Source organism: Delphinus delphis, chromosome 8 (genome assembly GCF_949987515.2).
Source record: "Delphinus delphis chromosome 8, mDelDel1.2, whole genome shotgun sequence".
Lineage (NCBI taxonomy): Eukaryota > Metazoa > Chordata > Mammalia > Artiodactyla > Delphinidae > Delphinus > Delphinus delphis.
This window is the reverse complement of record NC_082690.1, coordinates 11,997,727-12,020,573: the sequence shown is the minus strand read 5'-3', so window position 1 is coordinate 12,020,573 and position 22,847 is coordinate 11,997,727. Positions and strand designations below refer to the sequence as shown.

The window sequence follows — 22,847 nt, the reverse complement described above, 5'->3', positions numbered from 1 at the left end:
TAATTCAATTATTATATTCAAAATGTTTCTATTCAAGGAACCGTAGAATTTTCTTTTTAACTGTATGCTCCATTAGATAAAATACAGGGCTGAGAGTTTGATCCCCTATGTTGGTTGCCTTTGTTCCCACTAAGGCACTGGTTTTCAACCCTATTAAGTTCCTCCAGTACATTGGAGGTGCAATGACACACTCATATCAATAACAGCAGCTCACTTACAGAAGTGATTCTCAACTTAGATTCTGTGTACATATTGGGTGGTGGTGCAAGGAGGGCAGGATACAACATGAGTATTTTTCTTTTATTTTCCAGTCGATCCTATTATCTTTCTATTATCTTTCCATTGATGATCACTGTACCGTCTTTTATCCTGTGCAAATGATGTGATACCATTACAAACTTTAGTCTCCCCATCTATAAAATTGGAATAATAATAAGTGCCATCCCTTTCTCATCTGATCGTTTTGAGGGTATATTCTATCCCAGATGATGGATTCAAAACCTGTTGGAAGGGAGCTTCCCTGGTGGCACAGTGGTTGAGAGTCCGCCTGCCGATTCAGGGGACACGGGTTCGTGCCCCGGTCTGGGAAGTTCCCACATGACGCGGAGTGGCTGGGCCCGTGAGCCATGGCCGCTGAGCCTGCGCGTCCGGAGCCTGTGCTCCTCAACGGGAAAGGCCACAACAGTGAGAGGCCCGCCTACCGCAAAAAAAACCCTCAAAAACAAAACAAAACAAAACAAAAAAAACCTGTTGGAGGACTTCCCTGGTGGTCCAGTGGTTAAGACACCCCGCTTCCACTGCAGGGGGCACAGGTTCGATCCCTGGTGGGGGAACTAAGATCCTGCATGCTGTGCGGCACGGCCAAAAAACAGAAAAAAAAAAAAAAAAAAAAGCCTGTTGGAGCCAGTAAACTTAGTTCTATTTCATGGGTGCACATAAAGATCACATCTGCCCACTTCCTAGTTGATATGTTCGTGAACATGGGAAAACTGGCTGGATCAGTGCATCCACCACCCTTATTGAGGAGACAACTTGAAATTCATCACCCACTAATGCGGGATCATTTTCAAATATGAAGGAGAGGTTATTACATTAAATAAGCATGCCCTTAGACCTCTCCCAAATTCAAACTGATGCTGTGTAGAGTACTCTCACCTGTTCTAACCTGTAATTATTTCCTGATAGAACAAGAGGGATGAGGTGGGTGAACATTTGTGATTTTTTCTTCTTAATTGAGAAACTCCTTATATGGTCTTAAAAGATTATGTCACATCCTTGCCTTTGTAACTAATAATAAAACAAAGGAATGGGTGTGTATATTTAGTTGATTATCAAAATGAATACTTAGCTGACTTCAAACAGAATTTTTTACATTTTTGACTCAGTTTTAGTTGTTAATGTACTTTTCCATAAAACTTCTGTGAAATTTTGAATTTTGCTTGGTTGCTCATTTTAAAATATAAATTCTGTGAAAACTGTTTATAGCCAATAATTTCTCCTAGACTAGGACAATATTTTTCCTTTATTTTTAAATGTGTTCTCAAAAGGGAAGAGGCAAATAGTGAGGCCAAAAAAATTAGTTATATCTCTAATAATAAAAGTGAAAAAAGATTTACTATAAACTCTTTAATTGATTTTGTAATTGCTAATTTTTCTTAATAGTTATAACTTAATTTACAAACAATATCATGGTGTGTTGCCAGTGATTCCATAGCATAATTTTCTTCCCATTATGCCAAGGAGGAAACTTTAAAGTATTTTAGGCTTGCCCAGTCTTTAAGCTTGTGAATTATTCTTTGAAGTGGCCATTGACCTTGTCCACCACTTTCTCCAGGTTCAAATGTTTAAGGGCTGATTGCTAATTATATCCAAAATTGTTTCTTCACCATTTTCCAACCTATATTTCCTTCATTTTACTCCTATTCTTTTAAAAAAGAATACAAATTAGTTTGACCTTACAATGATAGAATGATAGGTATAACTTGTTTATTGAATTATAGTCACTAGCGTGGAATGTGTTCCCTTCAAATCATTATTTATATATGCAGTATGTGCAGGTTTTTCTACCAGTGCAGATTATACGTCCCCTGATGGGCAAGAACTATGCATTGTATTTCTTTTTAGTCTTCATGGTAATTAGCCTAACACATTGTAAGGGCTCAGTAAGTACATGGGAAATGCAACGCATCTGTCTTCCGTCACCTCCAAACTATTTACCATCTCCTTCTCTTTACTGTGATTTGAAGTTTATGTGGGAGAAACGGTATTTCTAGAGCAGTGGTTTGAAATTCTGGCTGGATATTAGATTCATCAGAGAAAAAAACCCAAAGTGATTCTCAGCTCTACCCAGACCAGTTTACATAGCTGGGTGAGATCCCGATCTTTTTTTTTAAAGATCCTCAAGTGGTTCTAACATGAAGCCAGCTTTGAGAAGCATTGCTCCAGACTAGAGCAGTGGCTTTTGTCCTTGGCTTCACATTGGAATCACCTGGAAAATGAAAAGAATACTGGTTCCTTGGCCTGCAGCCCTGAAACTCTAATTTAAGTCATCTGGGGTACACTGTAATCATGGGGAGCTTTCAAAGCTCCCCAGGTATTCCTCGTGTTTCATTAAGACTGATCTAGAGCAGTGATTCTCAAACATCAGAATCATCGGGAGGGCATGTTCCTGGACCTAACCCAAGGATTTCTGATTCAGTAGGGGTAGGGTAGGGCCCAGGGATTTGAATTTTCTACATGGTTCCAGGGGACGCCACTTCTGCTACCAGGCCAACACTTTAAGAACCACTGATCCTTTTTTCCCTCAAACTTTAAGATACTCATGAACGCCCTGAGGATCTCGTTAAAATACAGATTTTGATCCAGTAAATCTGGGGTGAGACTCAAGAGTCTGCATTTCTATCAAGCTCCCAGGTGATGCCAAGGCTGTTGGTGCTTGGACCACACAGAAAAAACATAAAGGGTTTTTCAGAAACCTACAGTAACAACTGTGTCAGTCAGTACCCATTGACCCTTGATGTTTGCAATGGCGGATCGGATTATTGTGTTGATTTGGGGGGTGGGAGGTAAGAAGTTGGGGTGGCAGGTTTGGAGGCTGTTTTATATTAGGCAGCATCCACCTGGAAGGTTTTCATATTTGAAAGTCTGTTTTCCCCGACTCATTTCTTTGAAAGAGATGACAAATACCTTAAAACTAGAAATACTGAAAGGATAAATGACCTCTGTTGTTCAATAAATGAATAAATGTCAATTACCATTACATGGCCAAGAAAACCCAGCTTTTTAATATATCATTTTGTTGCAAGCCTCCATGCCCAGTTGAATCAGACAGGGTCTTAAGCAGTGTATTGTATTTGGGAAGATTTGAAAGTCTAAGAAGTTCACAACATCCCGGTAAAAAATGTGAACCTTTTAAAAAAAATAAAACTTGAAAAGTTCACATTAAAAAAAACAGGCAAGAATCATAAAGCAGGGATTTCCCTGGTGGCGCAGTGGTTAAGAATCTGCCTGCTAATGCAGGGGACATGGGTTCGAGCCCTGGTCCGGGAAGATCCCACATGCTGCAGAGCAACTAAGTCCATATGCCACAACTACTAAGCCTGGGCTCTAGAGCCCGTGAGTCACAACTACTGAGCCCGCATGCCACAACTGCTGAGCCCACATGCCACAACTACTGAAGCCCGCTTGCCTAGAGCCCGTGCTCTACAACGAGAAGCCACTGCAATGAGAAACCCGCACACCACAAGGAAGAATAACCCCCGCTCGCTGCAACTAGAGAAAGCCCACGTGCAGAAATGAAGACCCAATGCAGCCAAAAATAAATAAAATAAATTAAAAAAAAAAAGAATGATAAAGCAAGCTCTGGAAATTAAGAGTCATGAGAAAATCTAGCCCCACTAGATAACAGAGTATATTTTAAGTCTCAGTAATTAAATAGTAGGGTAATATTTAATGCATAAACAGACAGAAAAATAGAAGAACAGAATAGAAAGTCTAGAAATAGAACCAAATTAGTGTGAGAATATATGATCTGATATTGTGATTTGATAAAGGTAGGACCCGATTTGAGGTCCAAAATCTACAAAAGACTGATAGATTTGACTACAGTTGACCCTTGGACAACATGGGTTTGATCTGTACAGGTCCACTTATTTGTGGATTATTTAAAAAATACATACTACAGTACTACACGATCTTTAGTTGGTTGAATTCACAAATACAGAACTACAGATATGGAGGGCTGACTGTAAAGTTATACATAGATTTTCAACTGCGTGGAGGGTCAGTGCCCCTAACCCCCACTTTGTTTGAGGGTCAACTATACATAAATATCAAAAGCTTCTGCAAGAAAAAAGGTATAAGAAAGCCAAAATATAAAGAACTAGAAAAAATATTTCTAATTCATATCACAGCCAAAACACTAATAGCTCTAATATATAAAGAGCTCCTAGAAATCAATAAGAAAAAGCCCAATATCCCAATATAAAAATTCACAAAAGATATGAATAGATAATTCACAGAAAAGTTAATACATATGGCTATTAAACATACGAAAAGATATCCAACTTTGGTCATTATAAGAGAAATCCAAGTTAATACTACATTGGGATTCCATTTTTCATCTATAATTAAACCAACAAAATTCCCAGTTTTTGCCCAGTTTACCTCTGGGCAAAAAAGTATAGTCAAGCTGATGAGAGAATAAATTGGATTAACTAGTATGGGGGACAATTTGTTAATATCTACTTAAAATACAAATACTACATACACTCCTTGAGAAAGCAAAGCATAATGGCCAAGAGTATAGGCTTTCAAGCCAGGTTGGTTGCCACTGACACCTGCTAGCCATCTGACCTTGGGCAGGTTGCTTAACCTCTCTGTGCCTCAGTAACCTCATCTTTAAAATGGAGATAATACTAGTACCTTCCTCAAAGGATTATTAAGAAGATTAAATGAGTTAACATATGGAGAGTGCTTAAATCAATGCCTGGCTTATAGCAAGCACTATATACATGTTAGTAATTATTATTTTTTAAATTGACCCAACATCTTCCACTCCCAGGAATGTATCCTAGTTATATGTGTGCAGTTTTGAAATAACCCTTGAACAAAATCATTCATTTCGTCCTCCTTTCTAATAGCAAAAGATTAGAAAGTACCCAGATGTCTATCATTTGGGGAATGTGTAGTAAATTATAGTATATTCATATAACAGAGTACACTGTAGCTATTAAAAAAAAAGAGATGTTCTTCATGAACCATTATGGATGGACAACCTATCAGGATTTATTATGACTAAAAGAGAAGCTAAAGTTGTATAAAAGTGTATACAGGGGCTTCCCTGGTGGCCCAGTGGTTGAGAGTCCACCTGCCGATGTAGGGGACACGGGTTCGTGCCCCGGTCCGGGAAGATCCCACATGCTGCGGAGTGGCTGGGCCCGTGAGCCATGGCTGCTGAGCCTGCGCATCCGGAGCCTGTGCTCCGCAACGGGAGAGGCCACAACAGTGAGAGGCCCGCGTACCGCAAAAAAAAAAAAAAAAAAAAAAAAAACCTGCAGTGAGGTACCACCTCACCCTGGTCAGAATGGCCATCACTAAAAAGTCTACAAATAGCTAGAGAGAGTGTGGAGAAAAGGGAACCCTCCTACACTTTTGGTGGGAATGTAAGTTGGTGCAGCCACTGTGGAAAACAGTATGGAGGTTCCTCAGAAAACTAAAACAGAATTACCATATGTTCCAGCAGTCCCACTCCTGGGCATATATCCAGACAAAACTATAATTCAAAAAGATACATGCACACCTACTTTCACAGCAGCACTATTCACAATAGCCAAGACATGGAAACAATCTTCATCGACAGATGAATGGATAAGGAAGAGGTAATACATATATACAATGAAATACTGCTCAGCCATAAAAAAGAACAAAATAATGCCACATTTGCAGCAACATGATGCAACTAGAGATTATCATACTAAGTGAAGTAAGCCAGAAAGAGAAAGACAAATACCATATGATATCACTTATATGTGAAATCTAAAATGTGACACAAATGAACTTACTTACGGAAACAGACTCACAGACACAGCAAACAAACTTATGGTTACCAAAGGGGAAAGGGGGTGGGAGAGGGATAAATTAGGAGTTTAGGATTAGCAGATACCAACTACTATATATAAAATAAACAACAAGGTCCCACTGTATAGCACAGGGAACTATTGGATTGGCCAAAAGGTTTGTTCTGTTTTTTCTGTAAGATGGCTCTAGTAGGGCTTCCCTGGTGGTGCAGTGGTTGAGAGTCCGCCTGCTGATGCAGGGGACACAGGTTCGTGCCCCGGTCTGGGAAGATTCCACATGCCGCGGAGCGGCTAGGCCCGTGAGCCATGGCCGCTTAGCCTGCACCTCCGGAGCCTGTGCTCCGCAACGGGAGAGGCCCCAACAGTGAGAGGCCCGTGTACCGCAAAAAAAAAAAAAAAAAAAAAAAGTGAGAAAAGATACATAGGTGGTTAATTGTAAGAGGCTGGAGGGGGAGTACGGTGGGAGCAAAACTTTTCACTTTATACCCTTCCATATCTCTTATTTTTGAACCATGCTTATATGTTTAGAATATACAGTGTTTTGTAGGAACCCTGGTAACTTTACACCCCCCTGATTGCTCAGGGTCACCTGAATTGCACTTTTGCTTGAAAATAATGGCTCAGAGTAGAACCACTAATTTTTAAATTCAATTTCTCCACAATCATTTCACCATTTTTCATAGATCTGTTAATCTCACATTAAAATGCACTGGAAAAATCACGTTTGAATACATTGCAAGATCTTAGTCACATGATGTGTGAGGCAAGGAACTGATGTAAAAACCAACACACGCTAGACGGCAGCTAAGTATCACAGTCAGCCAATAACTTCGCTGGTGAATATTCAGTGCTTACTTTTATTTATGATTTGTTTCATAACCATAAGTATTTGTCTGAAACTCACTAGAATTTGAGTCAATTTATGATCTACCATTAAAGGAAACTGTCTCTTCAACAATGAGCTACCTTTTTTTGTTGTTGTTTTTGGCTGCGTTTGGGCCTTCGTTGCTGCGTGCAGGCTTTCTCTAGTTGTGGTGAGCGGGGGCAACTCTTCATTGCGGTGCGCGGGCTTCTCATTGCGGTGGCTTCTCTTGTTGCAGAGTACGGGCTCTAGGCATGCGGGCTTCAGTAGTTGTGGCACGTGGTCTCAATAGTTGTGGTTCGTGGCTCTAGAGCACAGGCTCAGTAGTTGTGGCGCATGGGCTTAGTTGCTCCACGGCACGTGGGATCTTCCTGGACCAGGGCTCGAACCTGTGTCCCCTGCATTGGCAGGCAGATTCTTATCCACTGCGCCACCAGGGAAGTCCTGAGCTACCTTTGTATCTTGATTCTAATGTGACTTTGAAGGCTGATGAAGGCGAAATTTAGTACAGGCTCAGAAATTGCTTCATACATGTTATTCTGGTTTTTTCCTTGAAATTTCTTAAAGAAATTACAGATACTTTGCAGTGTGCATATAGAAAGGTTATTCAATTAGCTATGGCCTTCTAAACAATATAAAGTCCTATATAGAATCCACTACCCATTCTGAGCATCAGCACATCTTTGAGACCGTTGCTGAGGCAGCAGGTAACTCAGCCAACAAGCATTTATTGAGCAACAGTGTGTGCTAGGTACTCTTCTTAGTGCCAGGGATGTAACAGAAAACAAGACATGCAGAGCCCGGCCTGCAAGGGACTTACATCCAGTCAGGTGACAGGAGACATGTAACAACTTCAGGAAGGGATAAACATCTCAAAGGATACTGAATCAACTTTCTTTAATAAAGTAATGAGCAGGGTGTAACTGGGATGTTCAGCGAGGTACTTGGGGAAGGGCTCTCTGAGGAGATATCATTCGAGTTGAAACGTGAATGGACGAAAAAGAAAAGACTGTGTAAGCTCTGGGACCTCAGCCTTGGAAGCAGCATTCTCTCCTAGGGGGCAACACAATATAGTGGGAGAAGAGATGAAATTGAAACAGAACACTGGTTTGGGAGTCAGACTATCATGGGTTAAATGCTGGCTTTTCCGTGTACTAGGTGGTACCACCAACTAGATATTTGAGCAAGTGACTCTTCAAACCTTATCTTCTTCGTCTATTGTATGGGGTCCATTTCTGCCTTGGAGGGCTACTGGAAGAGCTTATACAAAGCTCCTGACACGTGGCAGACACTCAGTGAAGGGAAGCTGTTATTACCACTGGTCATTCCTTAAGCCACGAGAAAGGAATCTACCCCGGGAATAGGTTCTCCTAAACAGCTTTTTTTTTTTTTTTTTTTTCAGGCTACAGTGTCTCAAAATGAAAGGGACATGACTGCACGTAGAATAAGAACAAAGTGTTGTCAAAAGAATAACATCTGTAGGCTCTTGCAGCCCATTCTATGATGTGACTCCCAAAAGACTGTATACAACGGGGGTGGACACACCTCACACTCACCATGCTGTCTCCTGAGGGTCCCCAGTCAATCAAACACTGCCCCATGGATTACAGGACCCTACAGTCTTGTACCCAACTTGTTGGCAATATTTCTTTAATAGTTGCCTTTGGTCTCAGTTGTATTTCAAATATTTACACTTGGTGATAAGGAACGTATGAATATTTGACACTTTGAAGTGCAATTTCACATCATAACTCTTTCAAATCTATCTTCTCCACTGCCTTCACAAATGTTCTTCTTAGATACAAATCTGATATCAATCTCCTGCTTAATGAGAGTCCCTGTTGATTTCAAGATAAAATTCTGACTCTCAGAGTGGTACTCGAGGCCCTTTGTGACCTGGCTCCTTCCTGCCATTTTAGCCTCATCCTTTGTCACTCCTCCCTTGCATCCTATGCTCCAGTCGTACTCTGGGAACTCACAGCTCCCAGAACCCAGTATTTCCCCTGGGCCTCTGTCCAGGCTGATGGATTACTTTTCCCTGTCTTGTTTGCTTGGGAAAATCTCAGCCTCCTTCTGAGATTCAACTCAAAATCCCCTATCTTTATGAAGACTCTCTGAGTTCCTCCCTCATCCTTGAACACCCACCGTAGAATCCGTACCACCACACTGCACTATTTACTGTATGTGTCTGTATGTCTTTACATGACTCTGAGCTCCTAAAGGCTCATCTCTGAACTCTGAGAGCCTGGCATACAGTAAGCACTTTCTACATCTTTTATGAAGGAATGTGATTTTTAAATAGTTTTGGGGGGGTTCAGAATTTTACCACTTTCAAAATGAAAAAATAAAAAAGACTAGTGAGCTTGTGCTCTTGACTTAAATAATGGAATTTGGCATTGAAAGACCAGATTTGAGCCCCGTTATTATTAGAGCCAATTATTACCTTTGGTAAATACAAAAAAACCTTGCTGAGCTTTGTTTTTCCCCATCAGAGTGAGGTTACAAATGTTTGCCTTCTTCTACAGACCCAGGATTATTGAGATGCCCAAATAAGATGCTGTACGTGAACACTTTGCATAATCATATAGCCCTGTATAAATATATTTATTATTGAACATTTGATTTGAATTTAGCCTCCCATTGGATAAGATTAATATCGAAGTGATGTGACACTCTCCTTTTCCATGGTTTTAAATTTCATGGTTTGTGAAACTTTTGGTTGCCTATAAAATTAAACTTTACCTTTATTTAAATTATGATCATCTTTTTCTAATTATATTTGGTTAGAAACACAGAATTCTTTTTTACAGAATTCCTCTAGTCTGATGGTGTTTTTGAGTCCCATATCTCATATTATACTCATTAAAAATATGCTTCTACAGAGTAGGTACTCTGGGTATGTTCATTGATTGACCTTTTGTTTTTATTTTGCCCTGTGCAACCACAACAAGAACACTTACTTATGACAGCATAATTTAAACTGAACTTCATGGTTTTTCAGTACAAGAAGTTTCTTAAGGCATCTTTCTTGTATGCACTATTCGGCACTTATTTATCTCATCTGTAGAGTGACACTTCACTAATTCGACATCACTGAGGAGGGATCCATGGAAAGAAAACTTTCCCCATAACTGAAGCACGCCCTTTCAAAAACCAGAACTTGAACAGAGTTAATCCTGTCTAAGGATAGGTGTCCAAAATGTGCCTGGAGAACCTGATAATTCTGTGCTCTCTAACCCAGGCCACAGTGCACTGTTGTGCAGTAAAGTCGAGAGCTATGGCGATGGGAACCATCCTTTGCCTCTTTACCAAATTCCCCCAGATGCTACGATCCTGTGGTCATTTTATAAACTGCTGTCAGTGTATATGCTCTTCAGGAGCTTCTGGCCAAGTGGGAAGCAGACATGTAAACAGTCAGAACCAAGTGATAACTGCTGTCCTGGATACATGTCTGGCCCCAAAGGAACCCAGAAGAAGAAGTACCCAAGTCTGTCGGGGGAAGTCAGAGAGGGCTTCACGGAAGAGGCAGTCATTGAACTGATTCTTTAGGGGGAAGTAGAAAGTAACAGGTGGAGGTGGACAGCAAAGTTACCGCAGGCAGAGAGAGCATATGGGATGGCGTGAGGGTGAGAAAGGACACTGTTTAAGTAGAGACCTGTGGGTACAGGGGGAAGCACTTTGGTGCTGGTCATGACCTGGCAGTTGGTCAGTCAATCAAGTGAAGTGGTTAAAGCAGATGTGGCAAACGACGACCTTAAGTACTCTACTTTCACTTTAAGTATATAAATACGCATTAATTCACCAACCTTCTACTGAGGCGCTGGGCCTTCCTGCCAGTGTATATTCAATGGACTACAGATTTGTATCATCGTTCTCACGTCAGTTTGAAACATCTATGGCGTTCACTTCCGATTTCTTTGTCTTTTTTTGCGGTACGTGGGCCTCTCACTGTTGTGGCCTCTCCCGTTGCAGAGCGTAGGCTCCGGATGCGCAGGCTCAGCGGCCATGGCTCACGGGCCCAGCCGCTCCGCGGCATGTGGGATCTTCCCAGACCGGGGCACGAACCCGTGTCCCCTGCATCGGCAGGCGGACTCTCAACCACTGTGCCACCAGGGAAGCCCTCGATTTCTTGAAAGCAACGTAAAAACTTAAAAAGTGTTTGGAAACGAGCTAAGATCATAATCTTTCTAGATTTTTGTGACTCTTCCCCTAGTCTTTTACAGACACCCCTCCCCAGTTATCTTTCCATTTGCTTTATTGGGTCATTCTAAATTATTTAACTTATTTTTTCATGGAAACAACTCTCTATTCACACTCAGATTTCTCCAGATGATCTAACTTTTAAAAAGAAAGTTCATAATTTTAACAACACGTACGATAGGAATAGACAGGTTTGAGAACACTCATAAAAGACTCTTGGTAAATATATAACTCAACTAGTGGAAATAGACATACCAAGGCATACCACAGAGTAGCTGACCAGCCATGAGCATTTGGCCCACTATCTTAAGAAAGGACCGGAGAGTGTTACTTAATCTAGCAAGTTAGTTAAGGAGAACTTCCGTGTCGTGCATGACTAGATCATGAGGATGGGCGTGTGCGTATTTAGGCTAGAGAAATGGGCATGGGCCTTTCATGGAGGCCCCTGTGTGTCATTTTAAAGCGGGGGCTCTCAGGATGTGGTCCCCGGACCAGCAGCATCAGAACCGCCTGGTAACTCATTAGAAATGAAAATTCTCGGGCCCCAGCCCAGATCTCCTGAGTCAGAAACTCTGGGGTGACGCCTTCACCTCTGTGTTTCAACAAGCCCTCTAACTGATTCTGATACATGCTCAAGTTTTAGCCTACTGTGCTGGAGAGTTAGGCCTTTCCTCTACATGACATGGAATCACTGAAGGATTTTAGTAATGGAGCAGTTTGCATCCTGTGACCAACCAGAGGTCACACCTACAATATTCTGAGTTGTGTTAACGGGAAGTTCAGACACATTCCTAAAAATCTCTTTCGCGTTCTTGAAAACAGCTGATTGCTTCGTTCCTTTGCATATAATTATTAAGAGCTTATTATGTGTCAGGCATTGTCCTAAGTACTTGGAATACATCCGTGAACAAAGCAGACAAAAATCCCAGCCTTTGTGGGGCTAACTTTCTATTAGGAGGAGACAGACAATAGACGAAACAGGTCATCAGCGTACTAGTAGGTGATGTAATGGTGAGGAGAGAAATGAAGCACAGCAGAGGGAGAGGGGATGCTGGGAGCGGGGTTACAACTGTAAACAGATCACAGAGGAGGTGGGAGAAACCGCCAGGCAAATATCTGAAGAAAGGGCTTCCTTGGAAAAGGGAACAGCAAATGCCGAGGGCTGAAGTGCTGAAGGGCCATTGGGCCTGGGGCTGAACCAGCGAGGGAAAGAACAGAGATGGGATCCTAGCTTCCACCTTGTTTAGCTGACAGCCTCCAGGCTTTAATATAAACCACAGATCTAGCCAGATAAACGCTAGATTAGATGTGTTCTGATATAAACGGAGCGTCCAGTGAGCAATGTAGATTGATCTTCTCACTCAGTAACATTTATTGAGCACATATGCACCAGGCACATCCAGAACCACCACGTAGCTCATGGGAGTAGCGCCTCCGGGGCCGAACAGCCCAGCACGGAGTCCCTACTTTTCCTGCCCTCATGGGACGTAACATCTAGAGGCGAGACAAACATAATGACCAGGGTGAAACTTGTCACACAAGGGAAAGGACAGAGCACTAAGGCCGTGAGCTCAGGTGCATCTGTTATAACCTCCTCCAGGGTATCAGGGAAGGCTAACTATATTTCAGCCAAGGCTAGAACAGCGAATGGGATTGGTCAGAATTAGTGAGGTAAAGGGGACTCTCCAGTCAAAGAATGGCCCTGTGTGTGTGTGGACCCAGAGCATGTGGCCCAACAGCAGACCTGAAAAAGTACAGTCTAAAGAGAGCAGGGAGGGGAGGCTGAAGAGTAGAGGATGCAGGGCCTTACAAACCTTAAAAGGCAAGGGCGATGGAAAAGCATCAAAGGATTTCAAAGTAGGGGACTGGCATAATTAGTTTGGGGTTGCTAAAAGCTCAAGTATCTTATCTGGAAAATGAACGTAAAAATAATATATCCAGAGGTGTCAGTGTCATCCATTTCTTCCTGAGCCCGTACGTGCTAAATACTGATACAGTACGAAGCGTTCTACAGGATGGAGACGGTGGCCAGGCAGAGCCCAAACATTTCAGGTTTCAGGTGTTTTGTCTCTAAATAGCTGAATAATTAATACACATCCCCCGATAGTTCAAACAGCTGTCCTAAATCCCGGTGTTGGAGCCTGACCGTGGCAGGCTCTGTGTGTTGCCATGCCTCCACCTCTCTGCTGGCCGTTTGTCAATACAGGGGGCAGTACCATTGATCTCAGCAGGTGCAGACTGACACAGAGCAAAGTGTATTAGAAATAGTACAGTTAAAACTGCAGATCACGCATTAGCCAAGTTAACAAAGAAACATCAACTGAGTCCACTGATTACGCCCCAAAGAGAGGGATTCAATAACAGCTGTGTTGGAATGATGGCAAGCAAATGCCACATTTAGAAAATTAGGACTCTCTGGCCTATTTTAACTGGGATATACGCTCGTTGTTAACACCATCAAGGAATGAGAACAACAAGGAACCTAATAAATTAATGCAAGACTCCCCAGGACATCTAAACACAAGGTTATTAACAGAAAACAATAGAGGGGAAAAAAGGACCCGAACCTCCCGCGACTGCAGGACCACACAGTGATATTCTGTTTAAACATGTTTCAGTGTGTGTCTCTGCGGATACACAGTGATTCACATACAGCTCTTGGAAAAGCATCAACTTTTTTTGTGGCGCTGATTCTCCAAGAACCTGATGAGTTTCTTTGAGAGAGAAGTAGCTGCCCAATCTAGCTCAGCTGTACTCGATCTGAGTTGCTCTCCTACATATAAACCCTCACTTCAAAGCCAGGGACATAATGTACAATTTTTTAATGGCTCTAGACCCAGGCACTCAGGCGCTCTGCTCTGCGCCTTACCTCAGTGTAAACACCTAATCAAGATTGCCTGCGCTCCGACAATAGCAGCAAATGCAATTCGAGAACCACAAGCCTTTGAAGTCCTCCAAGGAAAGGCCGGTTTTCTAGTCTGGGATAATGACATGCCATGATTGCTGTCTTTGTTGTATCTTTTCAGTGGAGAAGCAATTATGGCCCCAATTTAACAGAATAGACATTACACAGCTTATGATGCTCAAAATGCAATTTCATTTGATCATTTTCTCGATTTGATTGGTATTAATAGAATGGTTCACCAAGGAAAAAAATAAATAGCTAGCAGAGGTTGTGTCCCATTCCACTTTCAAAGAGATAACGTAGAAGTATGTTTTACTCACTCAGAGACTCAGTGGAGTGATTCAGACACCAAGTTCTACCAAAACAGCCTGTGGATGGAAATATTATACATCCTATGTTCTCTGGGGAAGGAAGCGTAGGACAATGTATTTTTCATTTGTAAAATTTTTATCAGAGCTCCATAAGGGATCCCGTCGTTGTTAATCAAACAATTAATATCACCAGTGAAAAACCAAATTAACTAAGTCTCCTTTACAAAAGCCAGAATCAGACCCCCTAGTGGCAGATCTAGGAATAAACCCAACTTCTCCCAGGCTCCAGCTTGTCCAAGACATTGCGTGTTTGAGGTTTAAAAGAGGATGATTTCCTCGCCTGCTAAGGCAGCCTATTTAGATTTTTTTTCCTGCCCCGACCTTCATTTCTCCTCCAGGATGGAGTTGATTTTTCTTTTAAATGAGTTGTGTATCTGTTTAACGTCATGGCAGTAAGGGACTGAAGCCTTTGAGCAAATGATGACAGAAGCTGTGAAATCCGATACTTTTACTGTCATCCCATGTTTCTGGAACCAGTGAGGGACTGAGAGATGGAAACATGAGAAGTGGTTCCTGACCTTGGGCATTTATAGCATTTACAACTCCAAACTTTCCATCTCAGCACAAGTTAAACTGTTCCACAGTACTGTGAAGTTTTCCATTTGCAGAGTAGGTAATCACTCAAAACCTGTTCATTACTTCCGTTTGTCATTTAAAAATTGCCATGATCCAATAGTACATTTTGTACCTTGTATTAGCGGTGAGAATTCAAACATGGAAAAAGTTATATTTTCATTTTTTCCCATTTTCAGATCCTTTAAGTACTGAAACTTTCACACTATTTCCCTTATTTGTATATATTAGTAGGGCAGTTGTGATAGGGAGGCATTCAGGGAGAGAGGGGGTTACCCCAAAACAAAAGGAACAAATAGTCTTTCTTGTGTCAGAGAAGCCACCTTGAGTGGTAAGGAATGAGGTTATCTTCACTGTCAAATGCCTGCTTACTAGTTAATATTTAACAAGTATTTTTGCCTCTTTCTGCATTGAATACTAGTCTGCATAAAAAGTCAGCAGCAGAGGGAGAATTTAAACGCAGCCATAACAGATTCTAAACCCCATGCTCTTTCCAGCGTTCCACCTTGCTACTACTCACACCACACAGTCCACCAGGGGAAATTTAACAAAACAAGTATCAAATCCTGAATCTAAATTTTAAAATTAAGGACATCAGTTTAGAAATGGGGAGACCAGCATCTTGCAGGTGACAAAGCAGGGTGGCCACAGGACCCCATATGAATAATCTTTCCCAGGAGGAATGACAAAGACATCTTGAGAAGTCTTCTATGTAAGAGAAGGCTTGGGGAAGGCATCTTAGGTTCTACCAGTTTAGGGCTGTTTTCCGACAGAGGGATTGACTTATTCTACGTTATTTCAAAGGGCAGAGGGCTAGAAATTACAGACAGACCTATCACTGCTCTTATAAGGAAGAACCTTATAGCATTTAGGTTTCTGGAGGATGGAAAATAATGTTTATCACTGATACAACAGAGATTCAAAGGTCTAACATTTTACTCCAGGGAGTGTTTGAAAGGACCAGGTCTCCCACAGAAAGGAACTGTTCACAAGCCACCTTGTTCCTTCTTTCTCCGTCAAGATCTTTAAACCTATACGAATAGTGACAAGCAGATAACTCCTGCCTGGAGAAGGGGCAAGTGATTAGGCAGTGAGGGGAGGAACGTCTACCAGGTGTACTGGATAGACGTTGTTGATAGAGGGTGTATTGGATAATTACCGCCAGAATCTTTGCCAACATTACTATCGCAGAACTTTAAGTCTGTTTCTGAAATGCTACCTGGTGGCTAGAATTCCGTATAGCACAGAAGACAATCTAATTCCTTGACTTAAAACAGGTAGCTAATGAGAGCCTCCATAATGTGGGAACCTAAATCCATCAATAATTTGGGGACCGAAATCCCACACAGCTGCCTTCATCACTGGCTCCCAAACCTGTCTTCAGGTTAGACCCACCTGGGGAGCTTTTAAAGTACGAGACTTATATCTGGGGCCACTCCCAGAGCTTCTGATTTAATTGATCTGGGATGGGACCAGAACATTAATTTTTAAAAGCTTCCTAGGTTATTCTAATATCTATCTAAAGTTGAGCACCACTAACCTACATCATTCCAATTTATGGGGTGTCAAAACTACAAATTCTGCAAGTCAAAGATGATATTTCCAATAAGTGAGTTAATTTAGCAAAATCGCTAAATGTACAGTCTCTGGAGTTAGACTGCCTGGCTCCTCTGCTTACTAGCTGTTGATTCTGGGCAAGTTACTTAACCTCTCTGTTCCTCAGTTTTCTCATTTGCAAAAAGGGGATAATAAAAGGTACATACCTGGTAAGACTGTTGTGAGAATTAACTAATGTAGACAAAGTGCTTAGGACAGCTATCATGAGCATTCAATGTATATTAGTTATTTTTGTTGTTCTTATCATCATCTTGGGGTATAGTGTTATTTCATAATTTGTTTGGCATACTTAAACATTAGTTGCAGCATCCGGCTCAGATAACTGTTCGAAAATCAGGTCCCCTGAGTATGTATTGAGCATTTAAAGTATTGGGTTGGCCAAAAAATTCATTCGGGTTTTTTCCCATAAGCTTACGGAACGAATTTTTTGGCCAACCCAGTAATTAGCAGTTTGACCTCAAAACACCAATTCTCACATCATCCCTGCAAGAGAAAACATTGTTTATTCCCATTTTCCTTGGGAATAATCCAGATACCTAAGGACTGAGATGAATCCTTGAAATGAACTATAAATAAAATGTAACCCTGCAGGACCTCTTTCTAGAGTACAGACTCGAGCCCCATGGCCATAAGACTAAAATGAATCCTGTATGTTTTACCCCCTTAGATCTCCTACCCCGTCAGAGTAACTGACAAGACGTCTATTCAGAACACCAGAGAGATTGGAAATGTCGCTATCGACCCTGAAGACAAATGGCATCAAAAAGCCCAACAGCTAAAGGTCACCTGCTAGATTGAATTTTAAGTGTGTTTCAAGGGTTACTGCTGGATCTAAGTGATGTTTGTGACTGACATCTTATCACTTAAGGGTTTATTCTTATGCCTGAGAATAGCTACCTACCTTCTGATGGGTAAAAGACTGCCTTCTGCCCAGATGGGTCATTACTTGCTCAGCGAGCCAACCCTACCCACTTTCCCAACGTTCTATTTCCTAGAGAAAAATCATCATATCACTCTTCAAACATTCAGAGGAATGGCATGGAGAAAATACAGGCAGGAAAAAAAAAATCACAGTTCCAAAATATTGTCCAATACTGTGCCGCTCCCAAGTCTGTCTCCTTTTGGAGTTATCAGTCATACAGTATCCCTAGGTGATGGGGGATATGGTCCCTAAAAATGGGTGGGATTCCCCAGAGCCTCCCTGAGCCCTCGTTTGCAGAACATAAACGCCTACTACCTAGTAATTTAGCGTGATGACATCCCTTTTTTTGGCCATGGGTTTACTACTTTGAAATCACAATATGGTTTCAGGGAAGATTTTTATGAAACTGTCCCCACTGATTGTTTTTCTAGAAGAATCAAGAAAAGTTCTAGCAGCTGATGTCTTCTTAATCCAGTGTATAGTGTTACATGGGGCGGTTGCTCTTGTACCGGGTTTTATCCCTGCTTCATAAGGGATAAAGCCCTTTGAAATCACCTAGCCTGTAGGGCCTGTTGACGTCATTAGTTAAAACTATGTACAGCGGAAAAGTAAGAAGAAGAAGAAGAAAATTCATTCCAGTTTCAGAAAAGTTAGAAAAGAGGGACAGCTCAAATCATCTTTTTGCCTCTGCAGTAGCCTCCAGGCTACTCTTAGAGTTGCCAAAAAAAAAAAAAAAAAAAAAAAAACAGAAAGAAAGAAAGAAATGAAAACAGCCATTCACCTGAAGCTTCCTGAAAGCTGATGCCAGGGAGGCCACACCCAGAAGTTGGGAGGATGGGGACAAATGTCTCCTAGAAGTGGACCCAGAGGACAGGGTCTCCTACCAGACCTGATGGAGAGCCTAGGCAGCTCGGCCAACAGGATCGAGGGGACAAAGGAAACGCCTTAAGGCTTGTTACGTGTTGTGGGTAAAGGACTGGGTCAGAAGACAGGGAGCTCTGGGCCCTGACCTTCCATTTACTCAATGCATGACTTGGGCAAATCTCAGCTTCCCCCGAGCCTTAAGTTTCTTTTTTCTTAAACGAAGCATTGGCCGAAATGAACTACAAGGTCCATCCCAGCTGCAAAATGCTATAAATCTATGATCCTTTATCTCTAGTTACTTAAATTACTATAGGAAACACAGTTGAAGCATGTAGGATCCTTGCAAACTCTAGCTTTCACACTTGTCACTAGGAGTCTCGGCCAATGATAAAATAATCAAGGTCAAATCACGGTGCTTAACGCATGGCATGGCCCTAGGCAGAGACAGTAAAAAACTTCGTACAGAAGAAACTCGGAAGAAAGCAAAAAGGATACTGTTTCATCTCTGAGGGTACAAGACTCATGTGTTTCTAACCCACTCCTGAGTAAAGGCAATAAGGAGCAAAGCATCTTAAGATTGTTGCATCTAAATGACAGCAAGACCGAGCAGCCCAAGGGATGTTTCCCTTTCTTTATTCGGAAAGGATTTGTTAGGTGTTCCCTGCGCGTCCTGCATGCTGGCGGGTCACTCAGTATACAAACCTCCAGGCTGACTTTTTTTCTCCTCTTCAACTACCCACCTCGGGTGGCTTCTCTGTGGTCCCCCTCCTGCCTCTCCCACCCCTGTCCTGGTGTGCTTGTGGCTGGAACCACTCCGCCAGGGTTTAATCCTATTCGGCCATTGTCTCATTAGCTGTTGTCTGTGTTTCTTTTGTACCAACTACACGATAAGCTCCTTGAACCTTAGCATTGTATTCCTCTCCACCTCCTGGCACATTGCTTTACCCAAAGCTGATCTCAATATTTAATGGTTGATTAAAAAACCATTTAAAGGTCATTTAGTGAATCTCAAGTAAAAATGGGCCTCATTTGAAATCTTTTTCTTGAAAGATGATTTTCAAAGAATCTGCATATCCCTCAGTAAACTTACTCTAACAATGAGTAACTCACTACTAAGAGATACCTTTACGTGAAATCAAAATAATTTCAGACAACAAATATTTATTGAGTACCTACTATATTCCAACCACCAGCTTTTAGGTGACTAGCCCAAAAGACACGTTTTTTTTTTTTAAAAAAAAAACTCTTCAGAAAAGTAAATAAAACTTGACAAAAGATCCTTTTAAAAAAAAAAAAAGATTCCTACCCTCAAGGAGCTTAAAACTTTTGGTAGTGGGAAGACAGTTATGTAATCATTATAATGCAGTGATATAAAAGTAGGTATAATTTAATTCTTTCTTTTAGTGTAACTAAAAGAGCACCTAATTCTGCCCTAAAAAGACAGGAAAAGCTTCCTGAAAAGAGATAGCACCTGAGCTGCCCCTAGAAGGATGAGTCAAAGTACGCCAAGCAGACGAATGGGAGCACAGGTGTAAAAATGCAGGGCAATCTAGTGTGTCCTGAGTATTACCTGGAGTTCAGTAGCTAAAGGGCAAAGCATGAGGGACACAGGGCTGGGCAGGTCAGCGAGGGGCCATGAAAGGCTTTTTATGCCAATCAAAAGATTTTCAATTTTATCCTACGGAGAGCAGGAAGCCATTGGCAAATTGTAAGCAGGTTAATGACATCATTGGGCTTGCATGTTAACACACTGCCAAGGTCTGAAGAATAGACTGGAAGAGAATAATAGAGATTGCAGAGACAGCGAAACCAGTCAGGCGACTTCTGCTGTAATTTCTGCAAGAGATGATGAGAGAACTGGAAAGGTGGCAGCATTTGCTCTGTTTGCCCCACACTCCACATGCCATCAGTTCACTTTGCCGGACGGTGGGTATATCTTTTTCCACTGGCTGGACTGAACTCCTGTCAGGTTAGGACAGCACCTGATCCCCCTCAGCCCCTGCCTTGAGGTGGTCAGGAAATGGAATGAGCAAACTTAGCAATTGCTTAAATACAAGGTGAATGTGGGAGAGAGAAAGAGAATAGTTTCTGAGTGTCTGATTAGTGGCATCAACACCACTGAGCAAGAAAAGGAGGGCTTTGGTTCTGGGAATGAAAGAGGGCTGCGTGAGGCCAGCAGTGGGCCTGACGTTGAGTTAGGAGGTGTCTGTAGGGAGGAGGACCTAGAACTCAGGAGAGACATCTGAGTTAGCCTGTATACATTTGCATCATAAGAATTCCCTGGTGGGTTGCAGCCATGGGAATTGCTGAGCTGCCCCAAGAATTGTAGGTAGTGGGAGAAGAAAGGAAGGTCAAGAACAGGGCCCTGGAGAAATCGGTAAGAATATTTTAAGGGAGAGCAGGGTAGAGAAGGTAAAAGATTACAAAGGGATTGCCAGAGAGGCAGAAAGCTGGCCAGGATAAAACAGTGTCATGGAACCTGAGACATGAAAACTTCAAGGAAGGGAAATCAGTGAACAGGGTTCAACTCTGCAGAGAAGACAAGTAAAAAGGTGCCACGAAAAGGGAGTGATGTATGCAACTCATATATGCAAGTTGCAAATGATTCAGACAAACTAAGTAATGATGATACAAACAATAATACTATAAATGATAGAATGTAGATCTGTTTCTCTACGAATGGAGAGTGGGAGATCTACAGAAAGAGAGAGAATGAAGAAATGCGGCTAAATGTTAAAAAGTGGTGGATCAGTGAGGATATTTGGGGGTTCTCTGTGCTATTCTTGCCATTCTTCTGTAAGTTTGAAATAATTGTGTAAGTTTGAAAAAATAGAAAGTTAAAGAAGATGGTACCATAGGATTTAGCACTAAAAGGTCATTGGTGGCCTGAGCAAAGCAGTTTCAGTGAGAATAAGGGCTCTCCTGCAGGGTACAGAGGTCAGGATGAGAGCTGGGGAAATGAAGACCAGCCTACATTTTAAGATGCCTGGCTGTGGATTAAGAGATGAGGTTTAACCAGAGAATGAGATCAAGTAAGGGATTGTTTCATTTTTTTTTAATAGAAGAGGTTTAAACACATTTATATGCTGAAAGGATCAGAAACTGGAGATAGAGGACAAGAAAAGAAAGGGTGATATGCTGGAAACAAGGTCCCTGGACCATTTAAGCCTGTGTGTTTTCACTTTAAAAATACTGAGAATTCAGAGCTCCCACCGCAGGAGCTTCAGCCCAACCCTGGGTTCATGAACCAAGATCCCACGAGCCTCCTGGGGCAGCCAAAAAAAATAAAATAAAATAAATAACAAAGTAAAAAATAAAATTACACTAGGAAACGAACAGATATGTTAGGAAGAATATAAAAATAAAGATGAATCAACGACCGGAAGGTACAACAATATCACAATAGTAAAAAAGAAGAAGAGAAAAAAAAAAAAAGGGTGGGGGGGAAGGCCCTGGCTGTGGAGGGTGGGGCCTAAGAAAGGGTGAGGTTTGGGCAGTGGGTGGGGCAAAATGCTCAGGACCCACAGGGCTGAAAAAGGCCCTGGGGGCTGTGGAGGGTGGGGCTTAGGCTCAAGGAACAGAAGGGGCCCAGGGTGCCCTCCACCCCTGGTCTCAGAGGGCAGGGGACCTCACCTGGGAGCCTAGCAGGCTTCCTGGGCTTGAATGGGCAGGGCAAACGCCCTCCTCTCCTCTCCTGCTCCTCCGTCTGGGAGGGCCCCTCCTGCCTGCCTCTCCTGATCTCCCTGTCCCCCCTCCTATGCCCGCAAGGAGCTATGCAGCCTGGAGAGGGCTTTGGAGGGCAGGGGATCGGCCTGGGAGGTCAGCAGCCTCCCCAGGCCCGAGTGGGCTGGGCAATTGCCCTCTGCTTCTCTCCTGCTCAGCTCCTCCCGGAGGGCCCCTCCCACCTGCCCCTCCTGATCTCCCAGGCCTCCCTCTTATGAGCCACTGAACTAACAGAGAAACTTAGACCCCAGGGAATATTCATCGGAGTGAGGTCTGACGGAGTTCCTCATCTCAGCACCAAGACTCAGCTCTATGCAATAGCCTACAAACCCCCATGTTGGAAGCCTCAGGCCAAACAACCAGTAAGACAGGAACACAATCACACTCATTAAAAAAAAAAAAAGAGACGGCAAAAAAATATGTCACAGATGAAGGAGCAAGGTAAAAACCTACGACCAAATAAATGAAGAGGAAATAGGCAATCTACCAGAAAAAGAATTCAGAGTAATGATAGTAAAGATGATCCAGAATCTCAGAAACAGAATGGAGGCACGGACTGAGAAAATACAAGAAATGTTTAACAAAGATCTTAGAAGAATTAAAGAACAAACAACAGAGATGAACAACATAATAACTAAAATGAAAAGTACACTAGAAGGAATCAATAACAGAATAACTGAAGCAGAAGAATGAATAAGTGAGCTGGAAGACAAAATGGTGGAAATAACTGCCA

At 42.2% G+C, this 22,847-nt stretch overlaps 1 protein-coding gene across 3 annotated transcripts in view; it reads left to right on the top strand.

Annotated features, from left to right (window-relative positions):
• The window catches only part of JHY (junctional cadherin complex regulator), a 64,195-nt gene that overhangs the window by 15,696 nt on the left and 25,652 nt on the right, over nt 1-22,847 (top strand). For 2 of the 3 annotated variants that reach the window (XM_060017128.1, XM_060017127.1), the window contains exon 3: nt 17,273-17,386. The exons of the other annotated variant lie outside the window; for it this stretch is intronic. In XM_060017128.1, coding sequence (XP_059873111.1) covers nt 17,273-17,386 — 114 coding nt within the window. The remainder of the gene's footprint in view (nt 1-17,272; nt 17,387-22,847) is intronic. 3 annotated transcript variants of the gene reach the window in all.